Source organism: Amphiura filiformis, chromosome 5 (genome assembly GCF_039555335.1).
Source record: "Amphiura filiformis chromosome 5, Afil_fr2py, whole genome shotgun sequence".
Lineage (NCBI taxonomy): Eukaryota > Metazoa > Echinodermata > Ophiuroidea > Amphilepidida > Amphiuridae > Amphiura > Amphiura filiformis.
In genome coordinates, this window is record NC_092632.1 from 74,080,081 (window position 1) to 74,103,597 (window position 23,517).

Below are 23,517 nucleotides of genomic sequence, written 5' to 3' on the forward strand. Positions count from 1 at the left end.
GACATGGTGTGAGAAAATTATTATTACTTTGTATTCAGTGGTTCTGTAACTTAAAAATGAATGTACCATGATTTCAAATTTAAAATGTTCTGTAAATCTTGAAATGAATGTGTCACAGGGATTGAGTTTTAAGGTGTGCGTGCAATTGCACACCTTAAATAACCTGTCCTACAGCCAGTCTACTCTGAAGTACAAAGTACAGACGCGGACGCACACATTGTACGGACTTTGAAGGCACGTATACCTGCAGCAGAGACGCAGCACTACGCGCTGTATGCGCGCGTTGTCACTTTGTACTTCAGAGTGGACAAACTGTAGTGTGATTTATTAATTCCTAAACTTCTTACCGACAGCCCACCTTAACAATACCATTTCCCAGAAGTGCGATTTGTAGCATGTCTGTTATTTTCAAAACTGAACCCCTGGTGTCAGGATTTCAAATTAAATGGTTCTGTACATCTTAACATAAATGTGTCAGGATTTCAAATTTTACAGTTCTGTGGTGTCTTGTGTTTTAAAAGTGTAAACATAATTTTTGGGGTCACATTTTGACTATAACCTCAAGAACCTTAAGACTTGGTGAGCTGAGTTTAGTGTTTGAATTCATGTGAATATATCTAAAGATCAACTGCTACAAAACTGTCAAGTTATGAAAAAGATTATCGAAAAAAAATAATATGTTACAGTCTTCAATATTCATTACAAAGTTGCTGCAGTTTGGAGTACATGTACCTAATCAGCAAGGGGGTGCCTGTTATTTACTTCTAAATTCAAACTGGGTGTACAAAGCAAAACAATATAAAGATGTACATGTAGAATTTGTAACTGGAAATGTCACAACCATTGCTACTCAATGGGCAGGTGATATTTGTTTTTTTTTGGGGGGGAGGGGGACAGGGGACTCAAAATCCCCAATATCTGGGCAGAGTAGCTGCATCACCTCAACAGGTGCATCAAGTAGGCCTATACTACCAAATTCCTATTGCAGCCACCTGCACAGGCACACTATTGCCAAGGTACTTGGTATTGTGCAGTACCAGGGGAGTAACAGTATTGTGCAGTACCAGGGGTATTGTGCAGTACCAGGGGAGTATTGTATTGTATTGTATTGTATTGTGCAGTACCAGGGGAGTAACAGTGCAGTACCACTGCTGGCGGGTGCTGTATATTGGTACTGTGTAGGTATTCTGTGTGCACCATTCAGGTAACTTAGTAGGTGGTCACAATAATGCACATAATGCGCTCAAAGGCTTTTCCATTCATAAAAAGCATTCCTCAAAGTCATCATTGATCGGTGTTGGCCTACACCCTTTGTGGCAGCACCACTAGGATTTTGCTGAAACTATTGTACTTTGTTCCAACTTTTTCTGTTTTTCCCAAATTTGGCAGGGAAGATTTTTGGTGCCATGATATCCAAAATCTAAATTAAATTAGAGAAATTTTGGACATTGAGTTGCTCTGGCTGTCAAGTTTTCCTCTGAACATATTCTCCGATTTATGGAAACATAACAACTATCTAGTTTGACAATTTAAAATGATAAATAGATGTCAGCTAATTAGGTTGAACACAGTATGTACAAACTGTGTTGCCAAGACTTAATGCAAAACAATGCATTTGTATTGAATGTCATAAAGTAAAATGTTTCGTAATACAAGCTGTTTTTAGCCCTGCATGTCACAAAACCTGTGTGTGGATCAGGCAGGTAAGTTGGTTTGGTCATCTCAATTGTTGTACATGTCAAAATTGTCAGAAAGCCAGATGGTATGGACAATAAAAAAATAATCACAGAAATATACCTCAACTGTTGTATTTTGATTTATTTGTTTGTATTTTTATTGATAACAGAGATGTCACTCAGTTTCACTACAAAAACCTGAAACTAGTGAGAAAAACCTGAAGTAGCATGTTAATGCTGGCCAAAAAGCCCCAAAACGGACCAAAAATAAATAAAAACACTAGAATTTTGACTCGCAAAAAACCTGAATTCAGGCTAAAACCGGGAAAGAGGCATGTCTAGTATAATTTGATTGTTGTGTACAGGATGTGTAAAGCAGGGATGCCCGTTTTCAGGCAATTGCCTTATTTCCTGCTTCTTGTACTCCCAAATTTCTGCACTTATATTTATTTTCAGCCCATTTTGAGTCTTTATAACCCATGCTTTTCAGGCTTTCCTGATAAAGGTAAGCTCAATTTTACAGCCGTTCTTGACTCTTTGGAATGAGATTTGTATCAGGAGACCACAAGCATTGCTTTGAAATTTTAGTGCACTAGTTTTTTTTCCCATGTTTTTTTTTTCAGTTGGGGGTGGATTTTGAAAAATAAAAACAAAAACAAACAAACAAACAAACAAGTATTAAGTTCGAGAACAGTAAATACTTCCACAAAGTGTTTCTCAGTTCAAATTTTCTGATGGAGCTGTTTATTCTTTTATTCTATATACAAATACTGAAAAATATTTACAACACATAATTTACAGTAATTACAATTTAATTTCAGAACATAATTTAAAATATACAAATGAATTAAGTTAGCATAATTTTACAGAGTAATCAAAGTGATTTTGGTCATAATTTTGGACATTCAAAAATTCTTTGTAAAATACTAGGGCCTTTAGATTAAACACCAAAAGTATAGATGTGAGGTTGAAGCGTCACCGTGTCATAGACCCTGTTTACACCAGGAAAAAATCCCAATTTGATTTTACTTTTTTGCTATCGAATTCAGCACCAAGTACAGTGTAAACATGTACAGTCAGTTGCTACATAATTATGACTTCCAAAGTCCCTATTAAATGTTGCTTAATAATAACATTTATATACCTCATATATAGATTCCTCTCATCTGATTGGTTAAAAGTGGAGTCATTAAAATAGCTGTGCCCCCTTTTTCTATCAAGATGACGTCATACAACAACTGTGCCCGGGCACAGTTGATTCAATGCCCGGAAAATAATTGGATATTCGCAACCCCGAATACACAGATCGTCGTATACATTGCGCACCCACTATACAGCCGGCGTTGATTACGAGTGTTGAGACTATCGCGGTCACAGTTCGCAATGAATTTGACCTCTCCTTGACGAAGATCTTTCACCGGCCGCCGTGAGTGCAGTGATTGTTTACATTCTGTTACATGTCAAGGATTTATACCTGCCAAATGTCACTTTTTAGACAAATTACTACGACCTGGAGACTCGGCAGTGTGTGATGTTAGCACAGAAACGGTAGGGTTGTTTTAGATATGAAATCGGTAGATATCGGTCCAAATTCTGCACCCTTGCTCTTGCATGCACTGTGACTGTGTGCATTTAAGCCTAAGGCCTATGCAGTTACAAAGCTTGTAGGCCTTGTCAGTCAGGAAATCTTTTAACCAATCAAATGAGAAGAATCTATATTATTCGGTATATAAAACAAATATTGACTGCTTAATATTAGGGCACAGTTTAAAATTATCAGGCCCTCTGTGATGTCAAAACCATGACTATGCCCTCAGCTTCGCTTCGGGCATAGTCATGGTTTTGACATCACCTCGGGCCTATAATTTTAACTGTGCCCCTCATAGCAGTCAATATTTGTATATTAGTCCCTACTGAATTACATATGACAGCGTTCAAGCTTTGACTTACGTTTGGCAGACAGACTGGTGGGAACTTAAAGTGAAAGATATCCTACTTAAAGGAACATTTTCTGGGGTGAAATTTTGTGTAGAAACTGAATCTGACATAAAAAATGCATAATTGTCAACTTGAAAATTTTCCCTGTACAGGCATATTTCTGCCCGAAGTGTGAAAAAAGTCACGGAAAATTGGCGCAAAAAAAATAAGTCCTTCAAAACTGGGACTCTCAGGGCTAAACAAATATAAACTTGCTCTAGAGAGATGTCTTGGCTATAGCAAGTTTGTATTTGTTTAGCCTTAAACCTCACAGTTTTGAAGGACTTATTTTTTTTTTGCGAAGGCCTTTATTTTTTTCACACCCGCTGAAATGTTAGGGGTAGGGGTAACATATTACTACTTTAATTTTTGTCAGTACATTTAACTGAGTCAAGTTTTATACCACTGTTTAGCTAGTGAAATACTGAATAAAAAGACACAAAAAGCATCTCAATAGCTCATACCATTGAGGAGTTATGGCTTTTTCAAGCTCAAAATTAGGCGAAAATTGCATTTTTTCCCAAATCAATTGTCACTCTGACCCCCAACTTTCTAACCCTGTTACAAAAATAAAGAAACAGATTTATCCCATTTAATGATTTGAATATCACAAATGTACCTTTGTCACATAATTAGCATAAAAAAATAGGCACTACTAAGTAGTTTTCATGTTCATACACTCACAGGAAATTAGCAAGTCAAAATTTTTGTCACCCCAAAACCGCCATTTTCGGCCAAAATAAAAACAAAAAATGAATTTTTCTCAAAATCAGTGAAAAATAAGGGTTTTAAGTGCCAAAATCTGAAAATATGTGACATTTTACCCCTAGAAACATTTAAGCAATCAAGAATTTTGACTGTTTTCACCCCTAAATATTTTTTTCACATGTGTGTCCGCCAAATGTAAGTCAAAGCTTGAATGCTGTCATATATTTTGCTATGGTATTAGGCAAGGCTCTTCAGCAGTTTCCAACTGCTCTTCTTGATTCATCATGTAAAAAGAACTCTCACGCCTGGGTCATGCAACTCTACGCATGTTGTTTGGAGAATAATGTACCAATGTGATGCTGATGTGATTCAATTAGACTTCCGTGTTTTTGCTGTAAAGGTGTCAAATCAGCAGACTGCTGAAGGACCTTACTAAAAACTATAGTGTGAACAGTCAGTCGAATCATACCAGTTTGCTTTTAAAATAAACTGTCAACATTATTTAAAGTCAATTTTAAAATTCCCTGAAGATAACATCAATTTCCCTACATGTATAGTGTAAACAAGGACAGTCTCAAATTTAAGTAATATGATAATCCTAAAGTTGCAATCTTATTTGAAAAGGCTGAAAGACTTCCTGGTGTAAACATGGTCATAGTCATTTCTATTCACAAAATAATATGTGACCATCCACCATGAATAGGCTGTAATGTTGACAGAGCTTGTTTTGAGATTTGGTCCATTAAACTTTTTAAAAAACAATAGAAAACATGATCCCTCAAGCCTTTTACTACTTTGCTTGCAAACAAGCAACAAGGACATGTAATATAGACAAATCCAATTTCACACATTCCTGCACCTCAATATCAGCCATAACTGGGTCCCTGTTGGGTCCATCCCACCTGAAATGTGAAATGATGCGGCCTTGGCCAGGATTTTAAACTGTATACCATCATCCATGTTACACATAGACAAAAGAATGATGAAAGTTTACAATAAAATAAAATAAAATAAAATAATGATTTTTAAACACATACAGTTTGGTGCGGAGGGGACCCAGTAATGGCCAAATGAATTCTGACCATCACCTGGCTTGTTAAATTTGTCTGTATCAATGTAAAGCTCATCAAGTTTTGAGGAAAAGTTGCCTGTCCAATATCTTAAAAAGTGACCATTCTGACATTATAGCCCAGTTGTGGTGGACAGTCACATATGGCATTGAAGAGGTCATTTTTAGTAGGTTTTGCCCATGACGAAAATACCAACAGGGATCGGAAGCACGACCCAATTCACCCATGTGCAATGAGCCAGGTATGTTACTGCTTTATTATGTGCATGTTCAGATTGAAACAAACAAGGATGGACAAACTTGTGCTTCAAACTACATATTAATGCAAAAACTTTGGTAAATTTAAAGTTGCCCATGACATTATTTCCTTGATTAAAAATCATGATATGTGACGTGTCATGTCAAAAGGAGACACTTTTGGGCAGGTTATCAATTATGAGGTTTTTACATATCTTAAATATAGAGATATTTTGCTCCACAACGCCATTTTCCCCAATGAAATCGGACATTCCTAATCGAAGATATTAAGTTCGTAAGGTATGGTATTGTAACATTGGAAATTGAGATATCGGCCTTTAAAAAATATTATTGACAATGTTGAGAGTAGGAATTATCTTCACAAAATGTCTCAGAAAATACAAGATGGCAGTTATATTCTGGTCTGAAAGTATCAGACAATATTTTTAACATTAATAACATCACAAATTCACAACAAACCCAAATTGTGAAAAAGTCACCCCGGATAGATTTTTGGCTATTTCTCCATTTACGATCCTGCCCAAAAGTGTCTCCTTTTGATATGACACGTCACATATAAGTCTCAATAATGTGTAGTTAGAGGCACAAGTTTGTTTCCAATTCACATACACATAGTCCATCCTGTCAAGTTTGTTTTGATCCAAGCGAGGTCATGTTAAATGTCGCGCCAGTCTAATTGGACTGCTCATGGGCATTAGGTACAATTAGTTATTGAAGAGAAAAATTGGGTTGATTGATCTGAGCATGCACATTAAGCCGTAACAGACCTGGCTCATTGAACACGGGTGAATTGGGTCGTGCTTCCGATCCCTGTTGGTATTTTCGTCTCAGGTTTGGCAGAGGCTCAGAATCATATACAGCAGCTGCAACTGGAAACACCAGTTTTAAAGGTGAACCTCATTGAAAATAAAGTTATATATCAATGGAAAGCTTATGATGTCAGGATATTAAAATTATTTTTTCCGATTTTTTTGATTGCTTATAAAGCTGAAAAATTAAAAAATGATTGAATTTTTGGTCTTTTTAAGCGCCCAAAAAGCACCCAAATCAATCGTCTATGACCTTGGGAATGCTCGTGGCGTAAGCTCAGGGTTCGTGAGTCATGTGATCCTACTCGAAACATGTAAACAAGACTTGCTTCCTGTACTTTGCAAGCTGCCCGGCAAGTCTGATTTTCACAATAAAGCTTGAAATTAGAGGAATCTTCAAATAGCTGGTTCCTTCTATATATATTAGAAATAATAGAATTATTGTCAACACATACATTTTACGTAAATTTTTTGACAAAATATGTCATAACTGGCTGGGTATAACTGGGTAATTGAGTTTGAATTTCGCGCTGGGATCAATCCCATGCGCAAATGCTGCTACCGTTCATGTCATGGACTGAATAAACATGATCGAATAACAAATTAAATAGTTGTTTGTGACATTCCCTATATATTCTTGATTCATTTTAAAATGTCTGATTTAAAAAATATCGTCTTGCAGTAATTAAAAAATTAATAAAAAACCGCAGATTTCATCAAATCCAGCCCATAAAAGGTTTTCATATTTAGCGTATTGCGGTAATACATTCTTTCCACACAATCGCGATTGAAAGAAACAGATACTCGGGCAGATACTTTATTATAAAATAAATACAATTTAGGCTTAGTATGCTGTTATTTGATGGAATTCTGAAATCTGAATAAAATTAAAATATTGTGTCATGATTCTTTAATGATAGTACAATCAGTGTACGGTACTGAAAAAGTGAAACATTCATGTTTTATGGATTACCGAACATGATGCGTAAATTGCTGCTGAATTGCAGGGACGGATATGCACAAACACAGCGACTCGCTTCGGGGCTTCGTCCTCCGTGTTTCATGGGGTGTTTCAGCAGATTTGATCAATCGTTCCCTTATTTGAAACATTTACAGGAATAAATTTTGCTGATGAACTAGCAATAAGTTGGAAATATCAGAATGTGAATATCAAATCGGTCATTTTGTCTGCAAGTTCAGTACAGTCGCGGATACTGAACACTCGGCGTAGTGAGACTCAGTCAGTCACTGAGCTCATCCCGTATGTATCTGTACGAGTTCGCCTATCATATATGACCGGCCATGACTGGTTGTAAAGCTAAGAAATAATTAAAAAATCCTGTACATGTACCTTATTCTATTCCTTCATTTTCTCATTGTGATAAGTTCATCTCAACTTGGTGTGACGATCTGTACTGGTAGCACTAGCAGTTATTTTTTGTAATCTGTTTTCATTCCGGTTCTTCGCTAATCTTCGCTCTTAGGTGCTTTACTGTAATATTCCCTATGCATATCGTGGATGGCTTGGCCTATCCCAATCCCAAATCACCCCGGCCAGCACTTTTCCCATTTTTAAATCCACACACTTTATTCAGGAACTTCATTCTTAATTTGATCATGATATTTCCTTCGTGTTATTCTTATTTTATTGAAGATATTTTTCATGTAAAGTAAGTTGACAATGACTGAATTCGTGCATTGGCCCGATGCATGCCACAGTAATACACGGACATTGTGTTTACAATCAAACCCGGAAGTAACTGTGTGTCCCTGGGCTGACGTCATCAACGAAAGCGCCCAATTTGAACGATTTCGTTTTGTAATTAGGGGGGGTGCCAATATCCAATCTTTGCATGGAGATTATGCCTGGTACGCTATGCAAATAAAAAATATTCTTTTCTGATTCCTGACATCATAAGCTTTCCATTGATATATAACTTTATTTTCAATGAGGTTCACCTTTAAAGTTTACAGGCACTTGATGATGATGAAAACATGCAGTGCTGCTATAAAACAAAATCCAGTTCTACTGTGCTTCCTTGGTTAACATGCACCACATGGGTTTGTTCCTGAGCTTTGCCCCATTCTCCTGCGGTGACGGCATATGTACCTGGTGCTACCATGATGTGAACATCTTCAGTACGCTGCAACTGTAAGGAGGGGGAGGAGGAAGAGCATTGTACATGGTAAGTATCCGATGTTTGCAACAACTAGATTTAAAGCTAACAAATGGTTCTGCAGCACAAGTGCTTTTAACAAAAAGATGGCAAAATTAAGACTTGAGAAAAGATAAAGACTGTTAATACTACATGCCCACCAGCCCCTGCAGGTGGGGGAGAGCTCCCCCTGACAAAATATGAAAAAGAAAAGTACCCTTCTGACAAAAAAATGAAAGAGAAAATCAGGAAGGAAAAGAAAAGGGGCAAGGAGCCAGTTTTCCACCATAATTCACCCAAAGCATGGGCCAAACAAGTGTAAAATCCCAATTTGTGTGCGCTGTTCAGCATGTTTGCGCACATTGTCCAAATTATAAAATTCTTTTTACTGGGTCAAAAATGTTTGTCTTTCCCCGATATTTTGACCCCCAACCAAAGAAAGCTGGCTATGCCTGTGATCATGGTGATGCATGATAAAACTATCTGGAGGTGTACACACTTATTTCCCCCTCCAGGAGTGAGACAAACATGGTAAACTAAAATAGCAAATTCTTTTTCGCGTACTAGCCATGCAACATCAAGCGTGTGCATCAAACCTGTTCAAAATAATATGTGACCATCCACCACAACTGAGCCCAAATGTCTCCAGTGCCACTATTGAGATATGCTCCATTGAACAATAGGAAACAAAGGATTTATTGACTGTTTTATTGATTTTTCACTTCTTAAATGTCAAGTACTATAGACATGATATACATCATTTTAAAGCTAATTTCAAGCAGAATATTTTGGTTGAATATCTCATAAATGATGATTGGCGACTTCAGGCTCAGTTGTGCTGGATGGTCACATATGTGCTAAACACTTACAATTTCAGAAAGGTCATTAGTTCAAATCTGCCTTCAGAAGACATGATGCATGGAACAAGTACAAAGCAAATAAGTCAATCAATAGCACTTCAACTGGGAATTTATTTTGTGCTTTATGCACATATCATGTCTCCTGAAGGCAGATTTGAACTAATGACCTTTTGTGAAATCGCCCTATAGTACTTACTGGATGTTTCTGTTGCACCTCTGTATACTGTGGGTTATGGAATCTCCTACAATGCTGAGAGTCGCATCTATTCTGTCTTGACACAGGGTTTGTCTTGTAAAATCTCTGTCAAATCAACATAATGAAAGAAAAAAACTATGTTAAAAAGGCTGGTACTGATACCTGTATGGTGATCTAAGATATCCCAACAAGCTCACTTCACTTGTGCCAATTCATTCACGTCACAGTTTGTGAACAAGACTCGCTTTGCTCATGCTATTCAAGAGGCATCACAAATTGCAAACGGGGCTAGTTCTACACTATGTATACACAAATCCAATTCCAAACATTCTTACACCTCAATGGCAGCAATTGAAGGGGGCCATCCCACCTGAAGTATGAAATCATGCAAGCTTGGCGGGAATTTTAAACTGTGATCTATCACCCATGTGACAAAAGGATGTTGAAAGTTTACAATGCAATACAATATAAGATTGGGTCAATTGGGCAGTTACAATGTCACATGGCGGAATGAATTCTGACCATCACTTGGCTCATCGGATTAATGTATACTATATCACTAAAGATACAACTTTTTAATATTTCCTCCCATTTTTACTTGATTTAAAAATCATTATTTCACTCTTTCCAACTCCAAAAAGTTACATGGCTTAAGTTTTGACAAGTTAATTGGCAGGAAATATGAATCAGGAATGTGAGAATGCAAAATATTATGATTATTTTTGTTTAAATCTGACATTACAATAGGATTCAATGACCCGTTTTCATTCCAGAAATGTATAGTTTTATATGCTTTGAACTTAAACTTATGAAATAATGAAGTTGAGAAAGGTCCATGTGAATGCAATAGACAGATACTCAATTTTCAACATTAGATGTGCAAAGAACTCCTGGGTGGCTTGCTGAACCTCTGGTCTGCAAATTTTGAGCTTCAAAAGCTAGGATTTATAATAATATTACTTAATATAAATTACTTTTTAAAAGATTGAAATGAAAATGAATTAAAAGTTTTAAAAGTACTATATCCAAGATTTACAAACCTTGCATTGTCTTGTGGTTGAGGACATGTACTGAAGAACTGTGGAAAAGGCATCATCAATGCTTGTGTAGGTGGCTGGATCCTGAACGAGAAGCAATAAATTCATAAAATCATGTTTTGTATCATTCATCCAATTCAGTGATGCTACTCAAAGAGGCTATCAAAAAATAAACCTAGGAATGCAGTAATGTTGTTATTTCTTTCACACATATCTCCTCATGAAAAGCCTGAGTAGCATGCAATTCGCTGTAAAAGTAGTGATGTAACAGGATTAATTACCATAGCAATAGGTGAAAACAATATTTGAATGTATTGCCCTGCACTAGAATCTTACCATTGATTATCAAAGAATAGGCATAAAGACCTGGGTCGTAATTCTATGGAAATTTCACATTATGCCGAGTCAATGCATGTTTCACTTACACCTGTGAGACTAGTGTCTTGGAAAAGAGCAGCATGCGCATATTTTGGGGGGGCTTTGGGGGCGCCAGCCCCCCGGCGTCAAAGATGGGGGCGGCAAAAAAGAAGGGGCGGCGGAAGAAGAATGGGGCGGCAAAAAGAAGGGCGGCGGAAGAAGTAGGGGCGGCAAAAACAATTAGTAAAGTAAAAAGGGTGGAAAAATTTGAAAAAGCATACAAAATTGTGAACAAAATTGAACTATACATTGCTTTTAGGGCGCTAGCGCCTGAAATCCATTTTTTTTTTGCTCTTCACTTTTTCAAACCAAAAAAAAAATTGGGTCAACCTTTTCGGGCTGTTGAGGAAGGGGCGGCAAAATTAAATTTTCTTCAGCTCCCGGGGAAGAAGCGGCCACGGTACGCCACTTGAGCAGTATTGTATTCAATCTATGATTGCACACATACACATTACATGACAGGTGATGATGAGTGAAGCCTACTTGTAGTGCAGGGCAATACAATCAAAAAGTTGTTTTCACCTATCACTATATAGTAATTTATCCTGTTACATCATGGCGAATAGTATCCACAAATATTAATCTACAACTTACAAGTTATCTTGTTAAGGTGGTACTACACCCCTTGATAAATTTGTGACTATTTTTGCAGTTTCCTTAAAAAGTAATAAAACACTGGTAACAAAAGTTATGTATATTATAGGGGCAAGGAATCCATTTACTACACTGGAATTTCAGTGACTCAAGACAAGTAGTTATTGATTTATTGATCAAATATTTTTGACTGGAACTCCACAACTGTTGTCTGTGTTGAAATAAAATTTTCAGTGCAGTAGTTGTAGTCCTTGCCCTATAATATACATCTCTTACTTGTCACCAATGCGCTATAATTTTCGAGAAAAATGCAAAAATAGGCACAAAATTGCCCAGGGGTGTAGTACCACCTTAAAGCCATATTATAACATTTTCAAACAAAATAGATTGGCATTTCTTTGCCACAAAATGTTAGCTTTTACTGTCAGATATATCCCCTTTTATTTTTGAGCCGAACAACTACGGCAAAGCAAAGAAAATTGGAATTTACTACCAGCGCACATGTCGCCAATACCATACCACTCCTTCGGTCATGTTGTGGTACGACCCTTTGTTGTGTATATCACCGTCCCACACGCCGTGTACGTACTGTGTGTTATGAACATCGTGTATGCGTTCGACTTATAATTCCATCGTAATAATAAAGCGCCGATTCGGCGTTTTATTCAAAATCTCGGATTTTGACAAAACTACAGCACCTAGCGCCTTGATTTTTGCAGGGTATATTGGTTTAATAAAGTACAATTTAATCGTGTAAAGAAAGGAATTTTAAAAATTCAGTGAGGGCGTCTTCCTCAGCAAATGTTATAATATGGGTTTAATGTTCAGACTAATTCTATGTATTATCTACAAACATACCTGATGACTGCCCCTTTGTGTGTTTTCAAGTTGTGACTGCTGTGGCCATTCTACTTGTCGTCGCTGTGCCCTCTGCAGCACTTCTATACCTTGTCTTCCTGAACGACATAGTGTGCATGCCATCCATGGCTTCTGAAATGAAGGATGGATTTGGTATGTAAACAATTATAGCTTTCAATAAAATAAAGTTGATGTACAGGGTGTCCCAGAATGATCTGTACCGGGAAAGATGGAATTTTTTAGGTATGAAGGGCATGTTGAATGGTCATATTGTTTTGCATTTTAAGTTATACATATATTTAGCTTTCTCAGAATTTTTTAGATTTTAAAAATTTGATGTTTCTAGTAGATGTTATAGAAGATTGCGTAAAAATGGTGAATTCTAAGTTTTGACAACGCAACCTATTTTGAAAATCTGTAACATTATTAACTGCGTTCAGCACAAAGTTATTTAGAAAAAGTTATGCAGGTATTTTGGTTGTGCCCTGTTCATATTTCCACTTAATAGCCGATATCTATCTATTATTTATGACGGTACGAAGCAAGCATTATATGGAATTAAGGATGTGTGGCCTAATCCCATTCTCTCTTTGGCGGTAGTTTTAAATATAGTTATTGTGGTGTGATGTCCATGTCATTTGAAATGCTTGCAGAGATTGAACTGCTTGTGGTACAGAAAAGACGGCTCCTCAATTTACTGTGCAGCAACGTGGATTTCTTTCAAAAACTTACTGGCAAACCGGCAGCTATGTTGAGATGCAAAGAAGATTAATTAGACGATAGTGTATAACGTAAAGAAGTTTGACGAGCACGGAACTGTCAGGAATCGGCAGAGTGAAGCTTCAGGTGCTCGTAAGACTGTAAGAACTTGAGCGAACATTGCCGCTGTCCGGCAAGCTTTAAGGCCCAACCCGGGGCCCAACCCCAACAGTAGTTGTCGTCGAAATGCTGTGCCAAACATCCCACGTTCTTCATTTAATCGTATCGTGCCATTTTTCAAAGGTATGCGAGTCGTTTTTCATCGATTTTACATTATTGCATGCCACGCCAAAACAAATAAAGGTAGCGTGCTGAAATTAACAGAATAAGTAGGAGACATGTCCAACATTATAATGCTGGTATCAAAAATATATACACTGCCCGTCTTCTATTTTTAGTTATTTTCGCAAACACGGTACAAATCATTCTGGGACACCCTGTACGTGTTGCTTATGAAAAATTGTAATAAATCCTTTATTTTTAAAATTAAGTAGTGGATAAACGTAGCCCCATGAATGAGAAATCCACCACAACAATCATGGAATGGAAACACTTGCTGTATTTTTTGGTGTCCCAAACTGAATTACAAGACTTAAAACATGAGCATTACAAACTTTGTGCAATGATAAGTGCACATTCATACACTCTTAGATAGCGATCAACCAATCAGATCAAAGGTTAGAAAAACAGCAGGAGTGTATTCATTAATTGTGCATAATAGCACGGATGCACACTCCATCCGTGTGTTATATGCATTGTCTCTGACGTGTTTGTGTCGCAAAGGATCTATTAATTTTGATTGCGGGTTGATGCATTTATATCTGCTCGTATTTCCAACTTTTTTAAAGTGACAATTTTATTATAAAAAAAGCAAAAATCACAGGATTTTATTCCCTTGTGTATGAGATATTGAAGCGTTTTTATGCACTCCCCCGTGAGGCTCCTGCATTATATGCAGGCGGCGGATGACATGATCGAGCCGGCAACTTTGTGAAACCGCCCGGCCGTATGGCATTTTCCATATACTCGGTTAATTTTGTGGGGTTCATTATCGAACCCCAACGGTTTTAGCTTGTATTTATATTATTTATCAACATAGGCCTATTTGTTTGTGATATTTCAAGCGTTTTAAAATTTCAAAATAATCCCATTCAATTACACGGTTGACGATGAAAATTTACTGAATTTAGAGAATGCAATGCGGCCACCACCTGATTATACGTATCATCATCTTAGTATGCAACTACCCATGCATTATTTTGTACAATTTCATTCCCAATTTGAAATAAGCAGTTATTAACCTATAGTTAGTAAAGCCCCCCCCAAAAATAAATAGGCACCATTTAATATGTATGTAGTAGTATCGCTATTTTTAATCTTACTCAAGTTGCCAGAGCAATATCAATGCTCCTTGGAAGCTTACTGTTAAATAACAGTCTGCAGGGACTGTCTTTTGGAATTTGCAGGAGAGCATTATATTGCTCTCCTGGAGCCTTCAAGGAGAGCTGTTTAGAGCATTGAAAATAGAATGTAAGGAAAGAATGGTCAACTGAGGAGAGCTAAAAATCACTCTCCTATATCAGATTTAAGGAGAACAGTAGAGAGTGATTGCTCTCGCTCTTCTCAAAAGTCAGTCCCTAATAACTACAATCGCTGATATGGTTGCCCTAAATACTAACCTCACAATGCTTAGCAGGCATGATGTCACAATTCTCTCAACTTCTGTAATTCACAAGTTTCTTTCAACTGTAATAAATAAACAGATTCATAATTTAAGTACTGCATGTGTGCATAAAGATCTAGATAGATCAGAAAAATTTGTTAAACTCAGAACATGGGAGGGACCAGTTTATTATCCTGCAGGGTTGGCAGGTCTTTGCCACAGGTGGAAAAAACCATGGTTTAAACCATGTTTTTTCAAAAACAGTTCAAAACAGTTTTTGCCAGTTTTCATCTCAAAACTAATAACTAAGTAACAAAAATAATTTCCTGACTGTAATAAGACCATATTTTGTTAGTCCATCGCAACGCAATATGTAGCACTATTATCAACGCCGTCAGGCGTTGGTCCTTATAGATTGGTGCTCTACCCCCAGCAGCGCAATCAAATTACCATAAGCAGTGACCTGAACCAACCCAGTTAATGACAACGTAATAACTCCAAATATGGTTGGTAACCACGCCCATCATTTAACCGCATCTGTTATGTAACTGGGACGAGTACGCTCTAGTCATCTCAATCGATTGATTTTGAGATTGCATGGATCAAAACACTTCACACTTTTGAAGTAGCTGGGTTTCGATAGACCAGCTGTGTAGGCCTAAACTGTGATATCATATTAATTGTATGTGCTAAATTCTGCGTTGCTTGTTTAATATAATCTATATTGTATATAATATTTTTATTGCCGTAAACCCACTTCAAGTCAACTTGGGTTGAGGTAGTTGTGTGTTTTCCTCATGCATTTGTCATTCAATATGTATTTCTTTTGCTGTACAACAAGTTTTACTTTTGACTTGTGCTTTTTTACGGTCACCTTTGTATAATATTTGTGTAATTTGCTTTGTTTCCTTTAATATCTTGTTTATGAACGCACCGCCGGATTGGCGTGTGCCACTGTTACAAAAGTGTATGTTCTAATAAATAAATAAATAAATAAATATTAATTTATTTTGTAAAATCAGTGTTATTTTATTAGTCTGGTTCTATTTTGGAAATGTGCTTATTTAAGCATCAAGCGGCAAGTTCGCGTAAAAGCTGGCAACCACATTGTTTTGTTTCATTCGGTATGCTGAATTCAAAACTTAATTTTGTCAACCATTGGAACTCCGTGACCCTCAAAAACCCTCAAACACCCTACATGCTCATAGTCATATAGGGGGCAAAAATTAAACATGCTCCAAATTCACTAAAAACATGTCAAATTATTTGTCTAGGTCCAAGGATTACAAAAGTAAAACATATGTGCACGTAGGACATATAGTTACCAAGTAGGCTCGACAGGTCCAAGGTCAATTTGCATGCTAGGGGTGAAAAAGTAAAAGTCACTCCGATTTTCGAAAAATGGATGCAAACTGTTCTTCAAGTTCAAGGGATTCTTTTTTTAATCACTCAATCGTTGTTTCATTCAACCAACATCCGCCCAATAAGTATTCAACAAACAATCAATAAAACAATCAGAATCATTTAATAAATTGATTAATTAATTATTTGATATGGAGGTCATCCAATCAATCAATATAATATAATAATATAATATAATAGAATCACAATAAATTAATAGTCAGTCTGATGAAATTAAATTTGAACTACTCATCAAGCATCAATCAATAATCATTCGCTTGATCAATCGATCAATTATTAACAAATTACATTGTAGTCTCGCAATTAATGTACCGTATCTTGGTGTTAAAATATCAATCAATCAAGTAATCGAGTCAAGCAACCACTCAATTTATAATCAGTCTCTCAATTGTCTCTTCATGGTCTTACACTAGGATCCACAACATGCTCATCTATAATTAATAAGGGCACAATTCTTTAACCCCAATACATTTGTATAGTCATTTGGATACAAAACTCATACTCTGAAACTTGAGGTCAAATTTGCACTATTGAGTATTTAATTGAGGTTATTGAACTATGTCATTAGGATGAGGCCATTGTGGTCCATAGTGTTAGATCTGGCAATCTCAATCAGTCAGCCAAATAGTTATTGACCGCTCATAACTTCATCAATCTCAAATTAATCAGTCTCTCAATCAACCAATCTACCAATCATTCATTCTATAATTCAATTACAAATTGCATTAGTTTATAATTCATATGCATGATATTCATTCATTAGTGACTGATTAAGCATCAATAATCATTAATACTCTGGTTCTGATATGATTAGTCTTTGATCTAAAAATCTCTAAACAAAAAAGTAAGCAAGCAAAAATGAAAGAAATCATAATTTCTCGATATAAGCTATATAAGCCTGATCAATGGCAATATATAAATCAATCAACGAAAATAAAATAAATAAATGAATAATTAATGAACACACATTAATAATAAAACATAAATGATGATACATGAAATAAATGTAATTATAGGCCCGTATTAAATAATGAAAGAAAGAAAGAGAGAAGGAAAGAAAGAAAGAACTTGCTGAACTTCTTTTTTTTTTCAAGAAAAGGAATGAGTGAAACCCAAAGTTTTTATGAAGCGTGTGTCCTCCAATTCTATATTTTTCTTAAACATGTTAAACGAATAGGCCAACTATCCCAATTAAAGGGGGGTAACCCTATTGGTTTTGGATATGGATTGTCTTTAAAATTACATAATAATATCAAATATCGCCTCCTTTATGCTGCTTTGTGAAAAAACGAGAGCATTTTCAGCGTAAATGTGAATAAATAGCCAAATTTGCAATCCAATACCTTGGTATACGTGAATTGCATTCTGGGCAGGCAATGACGAATGCTGACATGCTGTACAATGCCCGGCCCGTATTGAACGGAAAATGGTTTTTTTTCGTAAAAAAAAAAAAAAAAAGGAAACAAAATATATTCCCCTTGCAATATGTACATTTCAAATGAATATAAAAAAGTTTGGGTAAAATGAAGAGGAAAAAAAAAAAACACTTCTGAGACCGGGTTTTGAACCGGGTACCTCTCGGGTAAAAAACAAACGCGCTAGTCAATTGAGCTATTCAGCACACCACGCTTACTCTTGCCGTTTTAATTACTATATACGGCAAACCGTCTCCTCAGCAGTTAGTGTGGTTCGCTTTTTTCACAGAATGTGTATGACGTGAAACCAAAGTAGCTGTTGCGGTGACTGATATTTCGCTCATAATTCCCTCCCAGAATTCCAAAGTATTTACCATTGTTTACAAACTGGTATACCTGTAAAACCGCTGTGATTCATGATTTCTCCGAAATACATCGACTTGGAGCGTCAAATTTCAGGATAGTAATGAGAAAAATAGTATCTATTATGTGATACCAAAACCTCATCAACAATGAAAAAAATCGGGGATGATGCTGTCGATCAGGTTACGGACCTTTAATAGAGGTTGCGCATATGACGTATCATACCGTAAATATGGTGGTATACTCAAATCCATTCAACAAAAGCATGATTGCAATCTACCGAGACAGTTCGTCTCACACACACATAACAAATGCACTACGATCAAATAGGTTTATGACAACATTTGAATGGACTGTACTGCAATCAATAATTTCAAGCACAACCTTTATACAAAAATAGTAAGGAATCGAGGTTAACCAGGACAATATTAAATGTAGTGATGACAAAAGGAATTGATTGTGTGCAACCTACAGGTCAGTGAACTGAGGGTAAGAAGAAAACCGAGTATTATAACAGGATTAACACATGCAACTGAAGAGGGTTAATAATCAATTTTGTTACACAATACTGGTGTCAATTCCAAGCTGGAAGCTAGTGTTCTGGTAGCAGGTAGGCAAGCCACACCTACTGACAGCTATTGATGATATTTAGTCAATCGGATTGGCTGAATATCATTAGTAGCTGTCAGTAGGCGTGGTTAATCAGTTTGAGATTTCCCTCGACTTTCCAGGTCAGGATATGTCTAATCTAGAAGGACCCACGCCTGACGGCGTGGACTATCGTACTAAATGGAGCGTGGTCCTCCTTGAAGGACTATATTTTGTAGTTATAAATAACATATTAAGAAATTAGAGGCATGGGTTTTCACGCGTACTAGTGCATTTACCTGAATGTGTCATGTCAAATTCAAAACCATACATTTTCCATTTAAGGGTTTGATCTGAGACGAAACAAGATTTGATGAGACAAAAAAGTTGTGTCTTACTGTTTATGAGCTTTCTGTGTCACTTTTTAATAAATTTGACTATGAGTTTTTTTGCCAGTTTTTGCCAGTTTAAACCAGGCAAACTTATGCAACTTTCAAAAATGGATTCCTTGGCACCAATAACATATAACAACACCAATATCAATAGAATAAGGCATAGAATAACATTTTTGATGCAAAATGACAATTTTCAGACCCCCCCCCCCCGACCGAATAAGTTTTTTGGCCAGCACCTTCTAATTTTTTGGCCGATTTCAGTAAAAAACAGGGGTGTGATTGGTGCTTTTTGAAAAAAAACCCAAGGCAATGAAATTGCGAAGCGGAGCGAGTGGAGCTCTCGCCTGTTGCGGCCGGGGATCCAGGGGCCGCTTAAGGGCCCCTGGTGGGTCCAGGGGCAACGCCCGGTGGGGTCGATGGGTGAAGCCCCTCGAAGCCAGAGGTGGGGTTTTACACACTTGAGCACCACTGGAGATGCAATTTCATGGGGTAAAATACAAAAATGAGAAACTGTTAAAATACTTCACTTTATAGTATAAAAACATTTATTATCTGTGAATACATACTTCCAGTATCATATCATTCACATACACATGAGAAATTGCATCACCATTTTTGCACAGTAGGCCTACAGTGTGTCTATAAATCATCCAGTCAGGGTTCTAAGGAATTTTCATTTTAAAATTGGAGATATTCTCATATCTGGAAACTGAAAATTCGGAAATGTGACATCTCTGTTTTAAAGCATTTAGCTCTTGGTCCAGGGCCAAAAAAAATAAATAAATAAAATAAAAAAAATAAAAAATAAAATTTTTTTTTTTTTTTGTTGAAAATCAGATTTTTTTTAATCCCAAAAATCCGGAAATCCAGAAAAATCACACCCCTGAAAAAAGGTGTCAAAATGCTCAGGAGATCATCCTGCATCAAATAAGCTTGAGCCCTAAGGAGTCTGACACATCACCCTTTTTTTATTCTTTTATAACCGACTCCTACAGGGTTCGATTTAGAAAATAAAATTTACATGCACAACTCTGATTTTTTCCTCAAAATGGGCTGAATAACACAAAATTTTGCATGCACAGGCAAAATTCTACATGCACACTGGACCCCTACTAGAAGATGACAAAAAATAATGAACAGTATTTTTTTTATTACAATCACCAACACAGAACCGGCCCCAAGCGACTTCGAGCGAGCATGTGTTGAAATTTGTCCAACACGGCAACACATGCAGACTCGTCAGTGCGCCGCCATACTGTACAGGCACATGCCATGTTTTTGCACGTACGCCAGTCATGTGCGCTTACAACGGGGGACGAGATTGCGTGAGCTACCTGGCAACACAACAGCCGATTTTTCACCTTGTTTATCATTGAAAACAACGGGCGGGTATGGTATGAAGGTTACGTGGGCGATTTACAGAGATTTTTTTAAATGAATCTTGTAGCCGACAGAACAAGCTTTATTTTGATACCACGCACAGTATGTTGGGTAACGGGAACCATATTTCCGTAAGTGATACATTTTTCAAACAAATATTAAAATACTTTCCCTTTATCAAACAATCTACAGATTTCAGTATGCATTAGTCTGTAATTAACAAAAATAATCATTTATTTTGAGATATAAATCACCATTTTGACTCAAAAAACTGGAGCCACTCACAAAAATCGCGCTGTCCACGAAGTACTGGGACGAAAAAACCTTGACTTTGAAAAATCGTTGATGCAAAAATACTCATCCGATTTCAATATTTTTTGGATTTATATTTGATTTCATCACTTTTTAGTTGTATTCCGAAGTTGTATAGCTCTATCTTAAATATTAAACAAATGAGAGCAATTTTAAAACATTTGCTTTTTGCGTTCGACGGGCCGTAATCGTGCGTGTGCATGGAAAACAACAGAGTGGTCTGTGCACTGGCTGGTCGCCCTACTCAAAGCCCTGCCCTCTTTCACAATATTTTAGCTTCTTGGATATCATCGGAAACATAGATTAGTAATATTAGGTAGGTCACTATACTTTTAAAGATTTTTTAGATGATTTTTACGATGAAAAAAATGATGTTTTATACTAAAATGCAGAAAACCTTTGACGAGCGCGTATTGTAAGGATACATCACGTATTTACTGCGTTGCACGCACTTGTCTCTGATTGGCTGCTGAGGCGATCTGTTGTTGCCGAGTGGAAATTTATGAATGAACTGTGCGCCCGTCAGCGTTGTTAGCGCCAATTTGCAACATCACGGTAGTCGCGCTCGTCAAAGGTTTTCTGCATTTTAGTATAAGCTTCTTTTCAGTTTTATTTTAGCTTGTTAAAAAACGGGTAAAAAATCGTTTTTAGCTTGTTGAATAATTTTGCTTAATAGTTTAAAGCTTGACTCCTTAGATGAAACTTTTAGTTTAAGCTTATTAGAATCTTAAAACCTTGATGAAATAGTAATATTTGAGCCTATAGCGGAGGTGGTCTAAAAGTCAGGATCGTCATATCTGCATGTCTGTGAACAAAAGTCAAAATGGTATTTTTACAAGGCGGTAAACGTAGCGGAACGTCCTCTTGTTATCCAAGACAGATTATAGAGATTATATTGACCGACGAACTCCTAGAGCAGCTTACCCAATATCAAGTGCACCGATTAATCGATCGTGGTGACCTCTATCTATCAATTACTATTGATCATGTTGAGCACGTGATATACCGTTATGCTACCGTTATGCTGGTACTTGTCCGTATATTGATGTGCGTTTGATGCTATTGTTTTGTGCCCGGGTTCATACACGTATTAAAATGTTATTTTCTTCTCTCTCTCTATTTATTTTTTATTATAATCCATTTGTTTAGTATATTAACCTTGTTTATTTATTTATTTTTTATTTTATTATAATTTATTCCTTTTAGAATTTATTTATTTATTTATTTATTTATTTATTTATTTATTTATTTATTTATTTATTTATTTATTTATTTATTTATTTATTTATTTATTTTATTTATTTATTTATTTATTTATTTATTTATTTATTTATTTATTTATTTATTTATTTATTTATTTATTTATTTATTTATTTATTTATTTATCTATCTATCTATCTATTTATTTATTTATTCCTATTTATTTATTTAGGCCTATTTATTTGTTTAAATTTGTGCAAGTGCATGTTATTTTCTCTGTTTATTTATTTATATAATTAATCAATTTATATTATTAGCCTGATTTATTATTTATTTATTTATTTATTTATTTATTTTTGTTTGTTTAATGTGTATGCTATTCTCTCTCTCTCTCGCTCTTATTTTAATATATATTTATAATAATTCATTTATTTATTTAATAGCCTTATTTATTTATCTATTTATTCATATTTGTTGATTGTTTCTTATTTAAATGTCTTTAATACTTTCTAGTTGTGGTCGAATAAAATATGTAGCGTATCATCTCCCGGCCTCATCTGTTAAGGCAAGGTTCAAAATCAATATTTAACTTTCGAACTGTGTAACTGTGGGCGTGATCAATCGATTCATGATGCACGGGTATGTCGTTAGCCCGGGTCGTTAGTCAAGAGGGGCTCAGAGATCGATGCACGGGTCTAATCTCTTATAATCTGTCTTGGATAACAAGAGGACGTTCCGCTACGTTTACCGCCTTGTGTATTTTTGGAACTAATACGTGCTGTACCTCAATTTTTGAGTATTGTCGCACAGTCTTTACGTGCACAGTTTACATATACCCGATCCTGGAACCTAGGATCTTATAAGGCAGAATCTATCTGCAAATAAATCATCAGGAAAACAGTAAGCTTACCAACCGCGACAGCCGACGACAAAATTTGTTTTGGAATAGAAAATCAGTTAAATCACTGGGCTCGTTACTCCTTCATCAGAAGGGCTCACGTGCTCTTCTCAAGTTGTAGTAGTCTTCCATACACGTCGTTCGAATTTGTTGTGGTATTGGTGCGGGGAATCTTTAGTGGGGGGGCACCCCGGGGGGGGGGGCACTCACTAAAAATGGGTGACACGGGGATGTGCGGCCACGTTGACCCCCATTTTTCAACTACCTCTCACCCAATGACCCCCCTTTTTATTTTACTGAACTCCCTCTCACCCAATGTCCACTTTTCTTTGTTTTCTTGTCACCAAAACACCCCCTTTTTTTCACAAATTTCTGATAATCTCCCATTTTTTCAGTGTTTTTCCTAAAATTTTTCAAAAAAAATAAAAAAAATAGGCCTATATTCAATTTTGTTCTTCAAATTATCATGAATTTTTGAAAAAAAAATTATGAACTTAAACATCTTGA

The 23,517-nt window shown here is 36.2% G+C and overlaps 1 protein-coding gene across 3 annotated transcripts; it reads right to left on the reverse strand.

Annotated features, from left to right (window-relative positions):
- Positions 1-6,462: 6,462 nt before the first annotated feature.
- LOC140153688 (A-kinase-interacting protein 1-like) lies at positions 6,463-23,100 on the reverse strand. 3 transcript variants are annotated; one of them, XM_072176512.1, is made up of 7 exons: positions 23,023-23,100; positions 15,054-15,120; positions 12,616-12,744; positions 10,750-10,830; positions 9,710-9,814; positions 8,465-8,647; positions 6,463-6,578 (listed from the first exon to the last, which is right to left on the reverse strand). In XM_072176512.1, exons 2-6 carry the CDS (start codon positions 15,072-15,074, stop codon positions 8,504-8,506), a joined length of 480 nt encoding a protein of 159 aa, XP_072032613.1. In that variant the 5' UTR covers positions 15,075-15,120; positions 23,023-23,100; the 3' UTR covers positions 6,463-6,578; positions 8,465-8,503. The 3 variants fall into 3 exon arrangements, with proteins under 3 accessions (XP_072032613.1, XP_072032611.1, XP_072032612.1); XM_072176510.1 differs by having other exon boundaries at positions 12,616-12,747; XM_072176511.1 differs by lacking the exon at positions 23,023-23,100 and adding an exon at positions 22,897-22,920 and having other exon boundaries at positions 12,616-12,747.
- Positions 23,101-23,517: the final 417 nt, after the last annotated feature.